Source organism: Hippopotamus amphibius, chromosome 3 (genome assembly GCF_030028045.1).
Source record: "Hippopotamus amphibius kiboko isolate mHipAmp2 chromosome 3, mHipAmp2.hap2, whole genome shotgun sequence".
Lineage (NCBI taxonomy): Eukaryota > Metazoa > Chordata > Mammalia > Artiodactyla > Hippopotamidae > Hippopotamus > Hippopotamus amphibius.
Window position 1 is genome coordinate 170,449,635 of NC_080188.1, and position 19,241 is coordinate 170,468,875.

General features: G+C 35.3%; 1 protein-coding gene across 6 annotated transcripts in view; it reads right to left on the minus strand.

Moving 5' to 3' along the window:
• The window catches only part of CEP350 (centrosomal protein 350), a 147,509-nt gene that overhangs the window by 57,463 nt on the left and 70,805 nt on the right, over nt 1-19,241 (minus strand). For all 6 annotated transcript variants that reach the window (XM_057726102.1, XM_057726103.1, XM_057726101.1 and 3 more), the window contains 7 exons: nt 18,898-19,020; nt 15,416-15,585; nt 11,351-11,547; nt 10,574-10,758; nt 10,002-10,089; nt 2,701-2,847; nt 904-1,061 (listed from right to left, as the gene is read on the minus strand). In XM_057726102.1, coding sequence (XP_057582085.1) covers nt 904-1,061; nt 2,701-2,847; nt 10,002-10,089; nt 10,574-10,758; nt 11,351-11,547; nt 15,416-15,585; nt 18,898-19,020 — 1,068 coding nt within the window. The remainder of the gene's footprint in view (nt 1-903; nt 1,062-2,700; nt 2,848-10,001; nt 10,090-10,573; nt 10,759-11,350; nt 11,548-15,415; nt 15,586-18,897; nt 19,021-19,241) is intronic.

Consider the following 19,241-nt stretch of genomic DNA (forward strand, 5'->3'; position numbering starts at 1 on the left):
AGTATGGTTTGGCTTACAACTGCTTGACTGTTCAGAAACTAAATCATAGGTTGATGTCACATATAAACAGAGCATTATTAAATTTGGTGACAGGTAGTATACTGACAAAGGATATCAAGATACAGCTTAAATTCAATCTGTGGTTCAAATTGCTAACTTAAAATAGCAGTCAACAAAAATTTTAATGGACCTCTCTTCTATATTTAAGAAAGAAGTCCACTAGCAGCTACTTTATAAGCATATTTAATCAAATGTACATGCAAAAGAGTAAACTCTCATGTAAATGTCATTTGGTATGGCCAAAGCTGACATACAACTGAGCTATAACTAAGTAGGAGTAAGTTTCTATAAAAGAGTCTTTAAAAAATAACACTTAGAAATGTTTTAGAAGAATGGAGACTGCCAAATCATTCAACACCCCAGGAGAATTTCAGACTTTCTGGTTTTAATTGAGCAATTCAGACCCACTCACAAGGTTAAAATTTCATTCTTCTACCTGAGTAAGCCTGAGAGCTGTCAGAGTCACAGGATGGGATCTCAAGATATACCATTAAATTGCTCCCTCAAGTCAGTGGACATGTCCTCAGATTTCAGAAAAGGTAAAAATTTCACACTTACTCATAACTTGTAATAAAAGAAAGGAGAAAACAATGTCATGGGTATATGTGCAAATACTACTTTGGTTTTTAAAATAAGAAACCTAGCAGTATTTAAAATTGAGAAAATTTGTTTTATAAATAAGGTCTACAGTTAATTGACTTCTAGGATGACTTAACTCTGCTAAAATGCAAATGAATCCATAAATATTATATTGTATCAATTTCATCTAATGAAGTACATTAAAAATATTATTTGTTGCTACTACTTTCAGTGTAAACGGGAGATTTTTTTAAAATGAATTACTTTTCATCCATGCGGCTTCTCATTTTCTTCAGTTTCTGCATAATGCTGCTAGTTTCACTGCTGGAGATTGAAATGGGGGAAGGACTGCGGGTCTCCAAGTCAGTTGGAGCAGGACTGGTTGCCTTATTATTCTTTGTATCATCATCACTATGAGAGTCCTGCAAACAAAAGGGGGTTAAAGTGTTATAATTATAGTGGAATTTAAGATCTCAAACTGATTTAAACACTGTCATTTCTAAATTAATTCATCTTCAAAACAGTATTTGTAACAGCTGAAATTAAGGTATTACTTAAAGGACAAAATTATATCACAGAAGTAAAATGTATATACATGTACCTATAGAGTCCCTAGATTTGTTGCTTAGGAGGAACAAAACCTGAATAGCAGTGAACATGCCTAGCACCAGATCCTGATTTCTAAATAACTATCCTTCTTGGAGAAACAGCTGATTCCAAGGCTGAGGCAGGGAAAGTAAAAGATGACTCTGAAACATCTTGTTCTGGAAAACATGAAAGTGCTCAAAGACTGAGGCATACATGTCAAAAGGACACAGAAACCTGCTTGAAGAGGCTCCTAATAGCCCAATTTGAGAAAAAGTGAGCATCAAAACAAATAATGACAGTAATAGATTATAATGCTGAGTAAAAAAGGAATCCGTGAGTCCATACGGATATAAATAAAAGAATAAATTTAACTTTGATGAAGAACAGGAATTTATGTGGTCTCAAAATACCTTCATGTAAAGTACTTACTAATTACAAAGGGAAAGAGAGTAATCATACAGTGAAATATGGTAGATGCCACCTCAATCAAGTGTTTGAATCAACATCATCAGTAATAAGATAAATCAAAACCAGGTGCCACCTGATCGAATGCAGCGAACACAGCATCACTTCTGTGATAACGCCTGCCAAAGATGCACAACCTGAATCTAATTATGAGGAAACAGACAAACCCAACTTGAGAACCATTCTACAAAATATCTGGCATGTAATCTTCCAAAGTGTGAAGGTTATGAGAGTCAAGGAACTTTTCCAGACTGAAAGAGACCAAAGAGATTGAAAACTAAATGCAATATATACTTCTGAACTAAACTTTTGATATAAGAAACACTATTGTGACAACTGGAGAAACCTGAATGGTGTCTGCAGATTAAATGGTAGTAATTTGTCAATATTAATTTGTTGGCAACATAACTCTCGACTCAGAAAATCAGAGCTCTTTGTACTGTACTTGAAATTTTCTAAAAATTTGAGATTGTTTCAAAATTTAAAGTGTATTTTAAAAATCAAAGCAGTGAGTATTAGAGATTTATTTAACTATACTGCTACATAGGCTGAGTTTTCCAACACCATATTGACACATTACAGTATTTCAGAATAGGTTCAAATTTTGTTTTTGTCTGAATATCTCTTTGAAACTTACATCATTATATTAGACATTAGACAGCTGAAATAAGTATCATATAAAGAGCAAAAATAATTAATTCCACCCACTGAGGAATATATTTGGATTGATAAGCAAAAACAAGGCTCTCTGTCCCAACTGAGTTTATAAATGGAAAACATTTTAAAACTAATATATGAGCTATGTGTCCCTTTTAAAACCTGAATATTCCATGGGAGAAAAAAAAATTTCACTTTACATAAAGGCACATACATAGAACTGTATCCTGGTGCGTTATTGTATCAGTGCTAGAATGAACACACCCATCATATTAGAAGATGAGGCAGGGTTAGGTATTAGCAAGCAACATCAAGCAGAAAACAAACTAATAATAATTTCATTTAACTTACCAATTTATTCTCCCCTGCAGACTTCAACTTCTCCTGTAGTTTTATGGTTGTCTGTCGGATCCTTTCTATCTCCTCCTGCTGTTTAAGAATCAGTTGTCTTTCCTTCCGAGCTGCTTTATTGGCTTCTTGAAGACGTTTAATTTCTGCCTAAGGTTTAAAGAGTTAGGAGAGGGATCGAAATTTGGAGGAGACAAGTCCAAAGTAATATTTTAAAAAGAAAATCCAATCATCACATACATCAAAAATGCACACATAGAGCATTTCAAGATAAAGTAATAACACTGAAAATTTTTTAAGTAGTTCAGAAGGAAAAAAGTCACACAATTCTATCACTCAAATAATTTAACGATTCCTTAATTTAAATAATTATAATTTACAACAGACTGATAATTTCATATCCCCTTTTAAAACAACATACTTCACACTTTTCCATAGTGCCATTCAGTCTTTACACTAATTTGTTTAATAACTGCATATCAAGTAAACTAATTAATATAACCATTATTCTATTGCTAAACTCCACCCCAAATAATGCTTTAATGCCTGTAATTGTTTCATATTATGGATTAGTTCTTTAGGAGAGATTCCAAAAAGTTGGACAAACAAGTCAAAGAGGATGAATGATTTTATGGCCCTTAGAACAGTTTTTAAAATTGCTTTCAGAAAAGAATTTTCTCCACATAAAATGTCACTAGAAACATTTATGACTACATTGCACCAAACTCTCCACTCAGGATATTGTTTTCTTTTGGGCAAAAGATGATACACTTCACTGTTAATAATTATTAAAACTTAACAGATTGCCCTTTTCCCCCCATAAATTTGTTGCAATGTTTTCTTGTCAATAAAGTAACATAATAAAGATATTAATAACGTTATAATTTCTTTAAATCATGTTTGAGAGATTTTTGAAACTATCTGAAAATGCGGAAAAGTGCACAATAAACATCTAATTCCAAAATCCCAAATTAACAATTGTTCATATTCTGTCAAATTTTCTTGGTCTTTAATTTCATAAAGAAATAAAAGATTACAGATAACACCAGTCTGCAATCCCCTGCCCCAAATCCCTAGAGGTAATCACTATCACGATATATATCCTTCCATGGTATACATCCTTTTAAAATCTTCTACAAATATTTGTACTTACCTGCAAAAAAATATATTTGGTTTGTATATTTTAAAATATTTTATAAATAATATCATACATATTTTCAATCTTGATTTACTAATCATTGCTTTTATATGTCTCCATGTTGATTTGCCCCAAATGCTGCATAAAATTACATTGGAGGTATACAGATTTCATGTATCTATTACCCCCATGGTTAGATAAGGTTGTTGTCTACCATTACAAACAATAGTATAATCAACAGCCTTACACTTTCTGTCTCCTTGGGCACGTGCATGAATTCCTCTCAAATCTTTCAAAATTCTGACATTTGCTTGAAAGTTTGAATCTTACCATTGGCAACAAATATTGTCAATTACCTTCTTTGAAGTGACAAGCACATTTTGTTCATTTTTGAGAAAATGACTCTCAAATACCCTAATCTAAATAAACGTAGTTTGTCTCTGAATAACTCTTTCAAGTAAAAATGGCATTCCATGAAATAAACGTGGCTAGCTCAGCTTGTCATTCAAACAACTGCACAAATGCTTTCCCATGAGCTAATCACCATCCTCTGGTATCTAGGAAAGTGCTTAATTGTGGGCTTCCCATCCCTGTCACGCAGAATGTGAAAACAACAAGTACTCAGAGGTCAATGCATTAAAATTAATAATTTTTACTAATTAATCAGGACATTCTTTAGTGAAACTGGCTTTTTTTTGCTGCAAGTGTATGGCAGTGGAAGATATAATGACTACTAGTGGTTTGGTGCCACTGTCCTGATTTGTGCTAAGGTACCAGCAGTTTTACCCACCATTGTTTTTGCACCATTTAGTGTAAATGTCAACATATAAAAAGGGCAAATTCACATCTCGCTATCCTTATGAAAATAGTTTTAATCTCCCTGACCCATGAAAGGGTCTCAGGAATTCTCAGAGCTCTACAGAACACCTTTTGAAAACTGCTACTAGCTTAGGCCTGAGTTTCTAAACCCATTAATGTATAATTTCACCCAATCCAAGCCTAGAAGAAAAAAAAGATTTTTTTCAAGGGGTTCTAAGGGGAAAATGTTTGCATCTCTCTTAAGAGTAAGCCATAAGGTTGTATAAGTAAACTGTTCACTTTAAAATGGTGAATGGTGGGACTTCCCTGGTGGTCCAGTGGGTAAGCCTCCAGGCTCCCAAAGCAGGGGGCCCAAGTTCAATCCCTCGTCGGGAAACTAGATTCCGCATGCATGCCGCAACTAAGAAGTCCCCATGCCACAACTAAAAGATCCCACGTGCCACAACTAAGACCCAGCACAGCCTAAATAAATAACTTTTAAAAAATAAATAAATAAAATGGTTAATGGTGTATTGATTTTAAAATGGTTATTTTATGTTCTGTGAATTTCACCTCAAAAAAAGAAAAAAAGGATAAGGAAAACATGTTCTTGGATACAGCTGTGCAAAGATATGTGGCCAAATTGCTTATAGCCATCTCACTACATGTCAAAATAATTCTTATTGATACAACTGCCGTAAGTGTCTCACTACATTTATCCTCATGCTCTGGTGCTTTTATTCCTATACCGCAACTTTCTAGGGGTAGCTATGAGACAGGCCTGGGACCTGGGATCCTTTGCTGCAATGCTTGCACCTGCACACACCTCTCCTCAAGCTACAAAATACAAAGAAACAACATGGGACTAAAAATAACTGCAAATTGGGGCAAATTCTGGACCCAAAAGGTACAAGGAGACCAAAAAAACACCCCAACTGTAGAAGAGCCTGGAGCAAAAACAGGGCATCAGGAGCAAAAGTTGAGTTGCCCCCTGCACACATCACCACCTACGGGGTGGGCAAAACACCTAAGCCACCCCTACCCTCATCCCATATAAGGAACCAGCTTGCCCCGCCCTCAGGGAGTGAGCAAGGAAGGGAACCTTGTTTGTTCTCCCTACGGCCCCTGCTGTAGCAGGGGCCCCAATAAAGCCTTGCCTGAATTTCTTGTCTGGCTTCTGATCAATTTCTATTGATCAATGAGGCCAAGAACCCTGGCTGGTAACAGCTAGTTGGATCAAAGAGTATTTTTTGCACATTTACTTAAAAAGCATTCTGGAGTACTATAAACACAGTATGCATAAAAATTAGTCACTCAAACGCCCACTACCTCTGGGATTGAAAAGTTTGCCCTATTTGTTTCAAATCTCTGTTTCAAAATTAAATCATTAGAGATAAAACTAAACTCCACCCCAATCTCTTCTTCCATTTTCCTCCTCAGAAGTATGTCATCCCTACCTGTACTGTATACTTTTGATGCATAAGTGATTCCATGGAACATATATTACTAATTGGTGACTTTTAAAAATTTACAAGAAAGGTATTCTGTACATATTCTTTTGTATCTTGTGTTTCTGTAATAACTAATATTATGATTTTTTAGCAAAAATTTTTCACCTCACCACATGCCCTGTGGGATCTTAGTTCCCTGACCAAGGATCAAACCCATACCCCCTGCAGTGGAAGTGTGAAGTCTTAACCACTGGACCCACAGAATAGTCCCTTTATTATGATTTTTGATAAGACCTACTGCTGTACTGTTCAATATGGTAGTCAATAGCTACATGTAGCTATTTAAATTGAGATTAATTAAGATTAAATGAAATTAAAAGTTTAGTTTCTCAGCTGCACTAGCCACATTTTAAGTACTCAAAAGCTACATGTGGGGATTTCCCTGGTGGCCAGTGGGTAAGACTCTGTGCTCCCAATGCAGGGAACCTGGGTTTGATCCCTGGTCAGAGAATTAGACCCCACTTGCATATGGCAACTAAGAGTCCACATGCCACAACTAAGAAGTCCGCATGCAATAAGAAGTCCACATGCCACAACTGAAAAGATCCCACATGCCACAACTAAAGACCCCCCATGTGGCAACAAAGATCCCGCATGCCACAACTAAGACCCAGTGTAGCCAAAATAAACAAATAAAAAAACAAATAATTAAATTTTTTTTTTTAAAGCTGCATGTGGCTAGTTGCTACTGTATTGGATAGCAGAGATATAGAATATTACCATTATTGGGCAGTTCTTATATTTAATGCATTCTTTTTCATGCAGTGTTATATTTTCTTGCAGAAATATGCCCTGTTTCATCTATTCTCTTACTGAAGAAATTAAGTTGTTCTCACTTTTCCCTATACAGTGTAAAAGCTTCTTGAGGATATACACCAAGACACAGAAATGCTGAGTCACAGATTATATATGTCTTCAATTTAACTAGATATAGTCAAACTGCTTTGAAAGTGTTATACCAGTTAACACTCCCACCAGCTACAGAGAACTGCAGTGACAAAAACTGGAGACCTGAGACAGTTAAGTCTTAAACTTAAGTCTTAAGACTTAAGGCTTCAAACTCAGTCTTCCCCTCAAATTATTTGCCAATTCTAAAGCAGCACAGACAAAAAGGCTAAGGAATTAAGCCAGAAAACTCTCAACAGCAGCGCAGAAATCCCCAGCAGTCTCTTGTGCTGGTAAAAAGGTTAACCTTGCTTTCAACCAAAATTCCTGCAGGGTCACAGCCTAGAGTCAATGAAAAGCAGAAGTAGACTGAGGCTTACCAAGTCTGCAACCCAATGCCAATGTAGCTCAGCCCTTGCATGGAATAAAGTGAACAGCTGACCACTCTAACTGTACAGCAGAGGAAGGGAAGGTAACATCATCCTGAGGCTTTGCAGTTATTTAAGCACTGTGTCCAGCATTCAATAAAAAAAATTACTAGGCAGGCAAAGAAAAAGGATCATACGATAATAAAAAATAAAAACAGACAATAGTAGCAGACACACAGATGTCCAAATGATGGAGTTAGCAAATAAGGAAGTTAAAATAACTATGAATAATGTGCTCAAAAAATAATAGAAAAAGGTAGAAAAACAGATGAAAAGGTAGAGAATTTCAACAATCTCGACAATATTCAACAAGAATTAAAATCCATAAAAAAGAACAAAATGGGTATTATAGAACTAAAAAACAAAATCAAATTAAGAACTCACTGGATAGATTTAACAGTACACATCACAGTACAGAAGCTATAACTAATGAATTCAAAGACAAGTCAATACAAACTTTCCAAACTGAAGCATAGTGGTTTTTTGTTGTTGATGATCTTCTTGTTGTTTTGTTTTACTGTTTTAAAGAATGATATTAAAACAAAACAGAGCAGAACAAATGGTAAATTGTCCAAAGGTCTAACATCTGTCTACTTGGAGCCTCTGAAGGAAAGGAACGAGAGAATGGGGCAAAAAGCAACATTTGAAGAGATAATTTTCAAAAACTGATGAAATACTACAAACAACAGATTCAAGAAGCTCTGCAAAGTCTACATAGTATCAATGCAAAAGAAACCACACCTAGGCACATCATAGTCAATCTACTGAAAAATCAAAGACAAATTTTTATTTATTTATTTTTTTAATTTTTATTTTTTGGTCATGCAGTGCAGCTTGCAGGATCTTAGTTCCCCAACCAGGGACTGAACCTGGGCCCTGACAGTGAAAGAGCCAAGTCCTAAACACTAAACTGCCAGGGAATTCCCCAGACAAATTTTTTAAAATTTTAAAAGCAGCCTCCAAAGGAACAACATTGACAACTGACCTCTCCATAAAAACAATGGAAGCAGTAGACAATGGTAAATATCATTAAAAATGCTGAAAGAAAATAATTCTATACCTAGTAAAAACATCCTTCAAAAATGAAGGTAAAACAAGTATATCTTCAAACTACCAAAACAGAATGTGTTATCAGCAGGCATACAATAAAATAATAGATTCATCGAAATTAAAAATTGTGTGCTCAAAGCACAGTATTAAGAAAGTGAAAACAAGCCCACAGAATGAGAAAATATTTGTAAATCTAGTTTTTTTCTGTTTTACAAAGAGAAACCTATTGTAACATTGTAAAAAATTATTTACTTATTTAAACTAAGGAAGAATTTTAAGTTACTTTAAAAACAACTTTTCTAGATTAAAAAGACATAACTTCTTTTTAAAAACAAAAAGTTGAAAAGTTTTTCAACTTCATATGATCAATAATGTTTCCTAGGGTAAACTTTTTTTTTTTTTTGGCCGTGCCATGCTGCTTATGGGATCTTAGTTCCCTGTCCAGCAAATGAAGCTGGGCCACAGCAGAGAAAGTACTGAGTCCTAACCACTGGACCACCAAGGAATTCCTCTTAGGGTGAAGTTAAAAAAAAACTATTAAGTAATATTCTAACAGATAACTCAAACAATTAAGTTCATAGATCATCCAACACAGTAGCTAGTACCTGACAAAAGGTCAATACAGGAAAACTAGAATCAATTAAATACTTACCAGACAACATGAAATATATTTTACATATGTTACCTCATTTAATCCTCACAACCACCATATGAAATATAATCTCACTCCAACAGATGAGGAAACTAAGTCTCAGAGAGTTACTTAAACTTGACCATGACTAAGCATTTGCAACTGACAAAGCTCGAATTCAAATAATAACTAACATTTTTTGAGCGCTTACCTTTGTGCCATAAAGTCTATTATAGGTATTAACTCATTTATTCCTCTTAACAACCCTACAAAGTATGCTATCATTATTATGCTCGGTTTATAGATAAGGAAACTGAAGAACAGAGAAGTTAAGTAACTTTCTAAGATTATAAAACCAGTAATTGGTAGATTTGGGATTTAAACCTAGGCAATCTGACTCTACAGCCTGAATTCTTAACCACTACACCATGCTGCCTCTCCAGGATACAAATCCCAGGTCTTTCTGAGTCCACTAAGCCAAAATATTTGTCAATTTGTACTTCATATGTCTTGAAAATCTATTTGGGGAAACAGTGACCAAAAAATTAATCCAATTAGACTCACAAGTATCTTGATTTTTTAAATATGCATATCAAAACACAGATTTTATTTTACATAGTAAATGAAGGCAGGTTTGACTCTATATTGTATTCAGTTATCAGTGAAACACAACCCTAATTTAGGAGAAATACAATAGACCACTAAGCAACCCCTGTAATTACAGTAGTAGAAATGAACAGTGGTAAATACCAACTACATCTCTTTTAATGTGATAATAAGAAAAAGAGATTAGGCAAAATAATAGATCCACAATCTAACTTGTCGCCTTAAGTTTTCTTAAAGGAGTGTTTTTCCTAACATACCTTTTCTTGCTGCAACCTTAAGAGCAAACCACGCTGTTTCTTTCGGAGTGGGGGCATTTTATCATCTTCTCCTTTATCTCGTAGATGTCTGCAATTATTCCCATTAAGACAAAGATTAGATTAAATTTCTATTCTAATGTCAAGAATTCTCAACCACTAAAAAATCTCTAACCCATTTAACATTTTCAAATGTGGAAAACAGTTGCTGTATGCAGCAACTCCCATCCCAACAAATATTTTATTGGATATATGATACAGGCAAACCCTAGACTATGTCCTTTAAAGATAAAATAGCTTTGAGTAATTTACAACATAGTAAAGGAATTAAGTATAAAATAACAATATAAGAGTCAGTTAAGTGATAAAAGACAAATACAAAGAAAATGTTATATATTTAGGAGGTCTTGAAAAGCAACATGATTCAAGGATGAATACTATATTTCTAGCTTGAAAAACTGGGTTGATCAAATTAAATTAGATGAAGAAACAAAAACACCATTAAAAACAAAGCATTTCCTTTTCACAAAAGGAGAAATTTAACAGTCAAAACTACGTTCACTGAAAGAACTTACTTCTTCTGATGTTCTAGCCAGGCTAATTCAGCTTTGGTTTTCTCCTTCAAGGCCTTTTCACGGAGACGCAGCAGTGAAGACTGGTGAGCTGCCCTCATTTCCTCTTCTTTCATATACTGTCGAACCATCTCCATAGTAAATTTAGAAAAGCTGTCTTGTCCTCCTGAGAATGGCATGCTCAGCTCCTGAGTTAGAGAGTTTATGTCGTGTTTATCACCATCTAAACCTTTTGGAACTTAACTTCATTAAAAGAGGTATGCACTTATAAAAATAAATTACGTATATAAAAAGGTTGCCAACTATGTAAGAGAACATTCTTCAAAAAAAGGCATATGAGAGAGCATAACATTCATCTGCTAATTTATTCACCCAATAAAATTTTAACAAACAACTATTGTAAGCCAGACACTGTCCCAGGGATGTAAAGCTGGATAAGAATTTGTCCCTGTTATCTAAAAGGCTTACAATTTAATAAGAAGAATGATATAAACACAAATTTTTTAATGGAATAAAGAGTGAAGTGAGTGAAAAAGCTAAAGACATAACTTTGGCTCCCCAAAGGCCTTATATACTATTCCAAGGAATAAGTTTGTAAGCTACTTTATAAGGAAAGCAAAGCCAGATTCCATACCAAAAATATAACATATAATTGATATCTTAGGAAAATCATTCTGGTAGCTGACAATTGAGTTCAAGTACAAAATGATTCCTCATACCTTTGAGAGAACACATCCACAACTATTTATGAAGTATCTCCACAGGTAAACTGAAACACACCTTGGCAGAGGACAGCGTAGTCTTTTCTGGGGAAGTTTCTTCATCAGAGTCATCATGATGGCCTCTTTTCTTTTCCATGTTAAATCTGCGATGACTCTCAGAAGGTAGTAAAGATCGAAACGATTTTTCTTCTATTTCATCTTCTGTCATGGATTCATCAAATTTCAGGGAATATTCTGTTGCAACAGAAGTTGAATCTATAATAAAAGAATATGGAGCAAGTAGACTTTATCATTATAACAGTTTTCAGTAGATATTCAATTAGTAGCCCTTGCTGCACCTTTACAGGATCATCTAATAAATTAAAGAACTGATCACCAGTAATTAATAGGCATGGAATAAGCAAAATTCACTCACCTTACAAACAAGAAACAGAAAAAAACCTAAAATATCTAAAAATACTAGTACAAGAAATATGGCAAAAGTATAATGTACTTCATACATAAAGAACACTTATAAATCAATTGGAAAACCACTAATACGCCTATAGAAAAAGCAGAAATGGTCATGATCAGATGCTTCACAAAGGAAATATAAGTGACAAAATGAAGTTTTTTAAAAAAGATTAACATTATTAGAAGTCAAAGAAATGCAAATTTTAAAATGTTTAGAAACTCACCAATCCCATGCTTAATTAAAAACATGACAGCTCTTTTAGGCTGGTTCCTGTGTGTCTTTGATGTGCCCTCTGCTCCCCAATCCTTTTCTCATTTCGCATTTTCCCTGTATAGTCCTAGAATCAATCATCTCCCCAAAGAGCTCTGGTTTCTTTTATTGGAGAATATTTAGAAACCACAACCTGGGTACTGGCTATCCTCATAACTACTGGGATAATGCTGCTCCCTCACTTTATCAGCGGACAGAGCTAAGTAATATATGCATGTATACTAACCCATCTACACACCACCCCCCCATACACACACTTGTTTATCCATCCACCCTTCCAAACACAGGTCCATACTGATGTTTCTGACTCTAATCCAGTACCACAGGGTTCATTCTAGTCCTCATTTCTTGTGTATCTGTAACTTCCATCTCTAACACTGAGAAACCTAGTTCCAACAATTCAACATCCATTTACTTATTTGTTCAACCCCAACAGATAATGTAAAGAACTGTTAACCTGTCCATCTGTGAAAAACAAATTTACCAACTAGAATACAGTGTTTATATAATGTTCCCTTTGTATTTAGGCTTACAACTTCTACTGAAAAATACCATTTTCCAAAGTTATTTGGGCCAGCTCTTTTTCCCCTCCCTCCCCGCCCCCAGTGTGGTTCTGCTATTCACTTGCACCGCGGTTAGGTTCATTTGTCACAGGCTGCATTGCATCCTGGGACCTCCCCACCCCAACATCCTGGTTGATGTGTGTGTGTTTAGTTTGCATATGTTAAAGCTTACTCTTTGTAATGTACAGTTTTGGGGTTCTGACAAATGCACAGCATCAGACAGTGCATACAGAACCATGCAGAACATACAATACTGTATTACATAACAGTGGTTTCACACTAAAAGTTCTTCTGTGCATCTACTTGGTAGTCTACTACTCTGTCTTCCACCTAACAACTAGGAACCATTAATCTGTTTTCCATCCCTAGAGTCTGGCCTTTTCCAGAATGTCTTAAATGGAATCATACAATATATATGATTTGGGGGCTTTGGGGGCCTGCTTCCTTCACTTAGTAAAATTCACTTAAAATTGATTTGTGCTGTTGCATGAATCAACAGTTTGTTCCTTTTAAATTGCTGAGTAGTATTCTACTGCATAGATTTACCAGTTTGTTTATCCATTCCCCTCATAAGACATCTTGATTGCTTCCAGTTTTTTTAGCAATTATGAATAATGATGCCGTGAACATTAGCATACAGATTTTTGTGTGGACATAAGTTTTCAGATCACTTGGGTAAATACCTAGACAAGTGACTGCTGGGTCATTATAAAATACTGTGTAAACGACTTTCAGAGGCAGCGTGCCATTTTGCATTCTCATCAGTGATGAATTCAAGCATCTGTTGCTCAGCATCCTTGCCACCAATTCGTTGTTATTTTGGATTTTACCCATTCCAATTGGCAAGCTACAATATCTTATTGAGATTTTAATTTTCACTTCCCTATAAATATTGAAGACCTTTCCCATGTCTATCTGCCATTTGTATATTTTCTTCAATGAAGTGTCTATTCAGATCTTTTGCATATTTTTCAGTTGGGTTGCTGATTTTCTTGTTGAGTTTAAAGAGTCCTTTATACATTCTGGATATGTCTTTTATCCAACATGTGACTTACAAATATTTTCCAACAGTCTGTGGCTTTTCATTCTTTTCATAATGTCTCTCACAGATCAGTTTTTAAATTTCTAACAAAGTATAGTTTATCAATTTTTTCCTTCACGGACTGTACTTTTGGTGTTGTATCTAAGAAATCACTGCCAAACCAAAGTGACCTAGATTTTCTCCTGTTTTCTTCTTCATGCTAGTTTTTCAATGTTTTAATTTCTTTGGATCTTGGTTGTCCCATGAATTCTAGCCACCTTAGCCTTCTTGAAGGATAGGCATGTTCACAGCTGGATAGCTCTAGTGTCTCATCCCACAGAATCCCAGAAGTCTGAAAGCTTCCCTGTATTTCATCCTGTTTCTTGCCCTTTAATCCAAACTGGCTGTGTCTCTGCTGGTATAATCCCACCTCTGTTCCTGGCTTCTGCTGAACATGCTGAGGTGGCTGATTAAATCCACGGGTAACGTCTTCACGAAGTAACCGTCCAGTCACACCCTTGGTGTTCTCCAGAACTTGCTTTCTCATTTTTTACAGTATGGATAGGCTGAAAACTTTCCAAATCTTCAAATTCTGGTTCCTGTTTGCTTAATAATTCCTTCAATTTATTTCTTCTCTCACATTTTACTATAAGCAATAAGAAGAAACTAGGCCATGCCTTCAACATTTTGCTTAGAAATCTCCTCAGCTAAATACCCAAGGTCATCACTTTTAACTTCCACTTTCACAAAACACTAGAACAAGTTCAGTCAAGTTCTTTGCCACTTGATAACAAGGACTGCCTTTCTTCCAGTTTCCAATAACACGTTCCTCACATCCACCTTCATTAGACTTCATCGGAACCATCTTTAATGTCCATATTCCTACCAATAATCTCTGCAAGGCAATGTAGGCTTTTTCTTGCATGAACCTCAAAACTCTTCTATCCTTTACTCATTATTCAGTTCCAAAGCCACTTCCACACTTTTAGTATTTGTTATAGCAGCACCCCACTTCTAGGTACCAACATCTGCATTAATCAGCTACGGCTGCCATAACCACAGACTACTATATCTCTATATTATTTTCACTATAAAATTTACAAAAAAAAATTTTAAAGGATGAAAAAGATTAAAATTTAAATATTTTCTTCTTACACTCCAAAGACTGTTTTGCCCATCCTGCTTTGAAGACAACAGTTCTAGACTATCAATCAAAAACACTGCTTAACGACAAGTTATTTAAAAAATAAATCTAGAACGGAGGCTGTTAATTTGCTGACTTAATGTCTTAAAGGTGCAATTTGTTGCTAGATTCTGTTTTCTTTGCTATATTATTTACTACCCATGATTTGATAAGAGTACAGCTTTAGTTTATGATCCAGGAAAAGTAATGAATTTTAATCTATCTGATGTTATCATCACTTATAAGAAACTGTACGTTATTATATTGTTTAAAATTTAAAGTTCTCATAGTGTAGTCTCCTTTTTATGATCATGTTACATATCTACAATAAGATAAAAGTAATTTTTTTCAGTACTGAGTATATATTCCATTCCGGTGCATGTTCACCTAGATTTACTCTTGCCTCCCCTTAGGATCATGACACACAATCATGTAAAATATTAGCAAGGTTACTAGCATGGTGTATGGCCTTCAAACAGTTTCACCTGAGTACATTTAATATCCGACATAAAACCTTGTCTTCAATATCACTATGTTCTAATTATATTAATTAGCTCAGTCACAAGTATCTCAAAGGGTTCTGGAAGACTCCCCAAACAAATAATTATACATACACGTGCAAAAACAGTTACCTTTCTCATCGGGAAGAGATGGTACACTATCACTTCGTAGAGAATCATCCGCAGCAGTCTGGACTTGTTCATCAATAGAACTCTCCATCTTTTCACTATGAAGCTTCTTCTCATTTTCCTTAGAAGATGGAACTGAAGGACTTTCCTGACGGCTGCTACCACTACTACTCCTGTTTAGGGATATCATGGAAACAAAACAGAAAAAAAATAAATGACAAAATAAGGATCATAACTTCGAAGTAAACTTCTCTGGCCAATGAAATGTGCCTTATGATCAAGATATGAAATGATTAACGTGAAACATAAAAATGCTACATAGACAAAAGTCTGAGAAGAAACTTGTAGAAAAGAAGAGTAGAAGAAAGGAAGGTTTCACTTTTAAATAGTCGTAATGGGGAACCACTATTCTCAGCCTATCACTCCCTTCTTTCCTTTCATTTTAAAATCAATCCACTGGGAAAACGGGTTTCCATTTGCTGTTTCTACTTCCTTACTTTTCATCAACCTCATAATTTATCTCAGTCTGCTTCAATTCCCAACTATTCTACTGAAACAGTTCTTGTAAACTCTATCTAAATTCTAATTGTCAAATCCAATAGATAATGTTTTTCTACCATATCAGATGGTATGAACCTCTTACCTCCTTCTTTAAAAGCTTGCTAAAGCAAATGTAGTAAAATGTTAACAGTAGGGTAACCTGGATGAAAGATATTTGGGAACTTTATATTATCCTTGTAATGTTTTTGTAAGCTTGAAATTATATCAAAATTAAATGATAAATAAAAGGGCTCTCCTTCCTTATATTCTGACTCTACTCCCACCTGCTTCTCTTCCTACCTCCCTAGCAAGTTTTCCTGTGTTTCTTTCACTTGTAATTTTTCTACCTTTCCTTAAAATGACTGTGCTTCCTAGGGTTTTGGTTCCTTTCTCCTTTATGCTATACACTCTCCTTGGACAATCTCATGCATCTCCGTAATTTCAAATGCTATCATTTGGAGTGACCCTCCAATCTATGTCACTAGCTCTGCCCTTCCCCTGACTTTAAGCCTCAAGTTTCCAAATGCTTAGTGAACTTGTTTTCAAGTTCAATGTTTTCCTTCCTCCCTCTTTGCTTTCCTTAATTTATCCATTCACTAAATATAAATACACAGCCAATCATAAGCCAGGTTTTGAGATCCTCTGAATAAGCTATTTCCTCTTGTGATCTGCCCTTCCTTCCCTCTCTGCCTAATGAATTCAAGACTCAGTTGACAAAGCATTTCTGCAAACTGTTTGTGGACCCCTTTCTCCACTCCCAAGGAAGGTTTGGTCACTTCTGTCTCTGTGTTTATACTGGTTTTTTTGGGCACATTTCTAGGATAGTATTTATCAGAATATTATGCAATTATGTATCTGGCTTAATAAAAGTTTTTGAAAGGATAAGTTGTATAATAAAGCTATAAGGTAAAAGAATGCAGGAGACTGCAAGTGCCTTGGGGTCAGCAGGATATGGGGTTAATCTCAATTCTTCCACTTAGCACTTACGTGCCAATCATTCACTCAATAAACACGTAGTAGACTGCCTACCATGTGCTAGGCATTTTGCTAAGTTCTGGGGACACAAGAATGACAGTCTTCATTAGCCTACCTACAAGTGTTAGTAAGGATGTGGAAAATTTTTATATTCCTAGCAAAAATGTAAAGTGGAGCAACAGTTTTGGAAAACAGTTTGGCATATCTTGAAGATGAACAGAGTTACTATTATGACCCAGTAATCCCTTTCCCAAGTATATACCCAAGAGAAATGAAAACATGTCCACACAAAAACTTGTACATGAATGTACATAGTGGTACCAATCATAAGAGCCAAAAAGTGGAAACAATATTAGTGTGGGATATCCCTGCAATAGATTATTTGGCTGTAAAAAGGAATAAGGTACTGATTCATGACAGAAGAACCTTGAAAACATTATACTAAGTCAAAGAAGCCAGTTGCAAAGAATCACACACTGTATGATGCTATTTATATGAAATGTCCAAGACAGACAAAAATCCATACAGAATAGAAATAAAGAGTGGATTAGTTGTCACCAAAGGCTGGGAAAGAAGGGACATACGAAGTGACTGCTAATGGGTATAGGGTTTCTTTTGGGGGTGATGAAAATGAAGCCCTCAAAGAACTCCCAAGTCCAGTCTACAATCGATAAGTAAGAATATAGAAGGTGGTAAAGGCTGTAACAGTTATACCTGGAGAGCTGTAGGAGAACACAGAAGGGATCTCTAAGCAGATGAGGGGTAATACTGATTCTTAAAGAGGAAATAAAAGTAAACTAAATGAAATGGAGCAGGGAGCGTCTAGAAAGAAGATACATCATATGTAATGGCACAGGAGACAAAGAGAGCATGACTTAGAGAAATGGAAGTAGTTAGAACTAGTAGAATATGGTAAGAAGGGAAATGCCAAGTGACAGGGCTGGAGATGAACTAAAGGCTTAATAATAAAGGGACTTTCACACCATACTAAGTGGCTCTGAGGAGACACTGAAGGTTTCAAACAGGTAAATAACCAGCTGGCTGCAAATGTTAGCAAAATCACCCTGGTTGCCATGTGGTTAACGAATAGAGAGGGGAAAGGTTAGAGGACGGGACTCCGCTATTAGGAGTCCACTGCAGTGACTCAGATGATGGCCTAAAATAAGTGTCAGTGAAGTTAAATGAAAGTCACATAGTTCCAGACACAGAGTAAGTACTTAATAACTGTTGGTATTTACCCCACCTTAATTTTCATGTTTTTTAGTCTCACGATTTAATTTTTAAATTGAGGTTTTAGTATACTTTGACAATATAGGTATCCTACCTTTAACAATGCTGAAAAGTAGCCTCTAAAACCTTTTAATCCAAGGACAGAACCATAACTGAAAATTATAGATGTTAATACTGTACCAAGTACAATGACATATTATTCGATCTTCTTTCACAATGATAAAAATTAGTACATACAATAATGTCAAAAAATATGGATGTCAGCAAAGCAATGTGTTTTGGAGTCAGACAAACCACAGTTCAATTCCTTGGTGTGCCACTAGCTATGTGACCGTGGGTGAGTTTCTTAACATCTCCATGAGTCTCAGTTCCCTTATCTACGAGGATGAGTCAAAAATTATCCGCACTCTGGGTATAGGAAAACTTCCATAAAGTCTACAGGTGGAGTGAGGATAATTTTTGACTCACCCTCATATAAATGAGGATGATATCCATCTTAGAAAGTCAGCGAATATTAAATGCAGGAAAACAACTTATACAGTACTTGTACAATGTAGATTGTCAAGGAATGGTAGCTATATTATTACATGGAACAACTACTTTGTAAATCAGCTAATTAAATGGGGCAAGCCAGAATGGAAGGGAAGACACTATTTCAGTTAAAGAAACAAGATTAAGGAATCAAAAAAAAGCAATGTCTAAGCCATTTATCAGACTTTACTAAATCAAACTCTTTTCACCTTCTATCGCGATTCTTGTATCTTGAAGACTCAGAATAACTATCATATGAAGGGGAAAACTTCTGATGCTTGGAGTCAAGGGTCCCTTCTTTACTCTGAGAGAGTGAACCAGACTGACTTTTTCTACAAAGAAAATAAGAACTGATTAATACATTTAACGTCTCAAATAAGAGAAAGATTTTAAAATACTGCTTAATATTAAAATGAGATAAAATCTTAAATGAATAGAAATTTTGAAAAAACTGTTACAAAGTATTTGAGAAAGGCATTTGCTCACAGAAAAGTGTACAATACATTAAAGCATATCTTCTATTTATAAACAAGAAATAAACACAAATCACCCC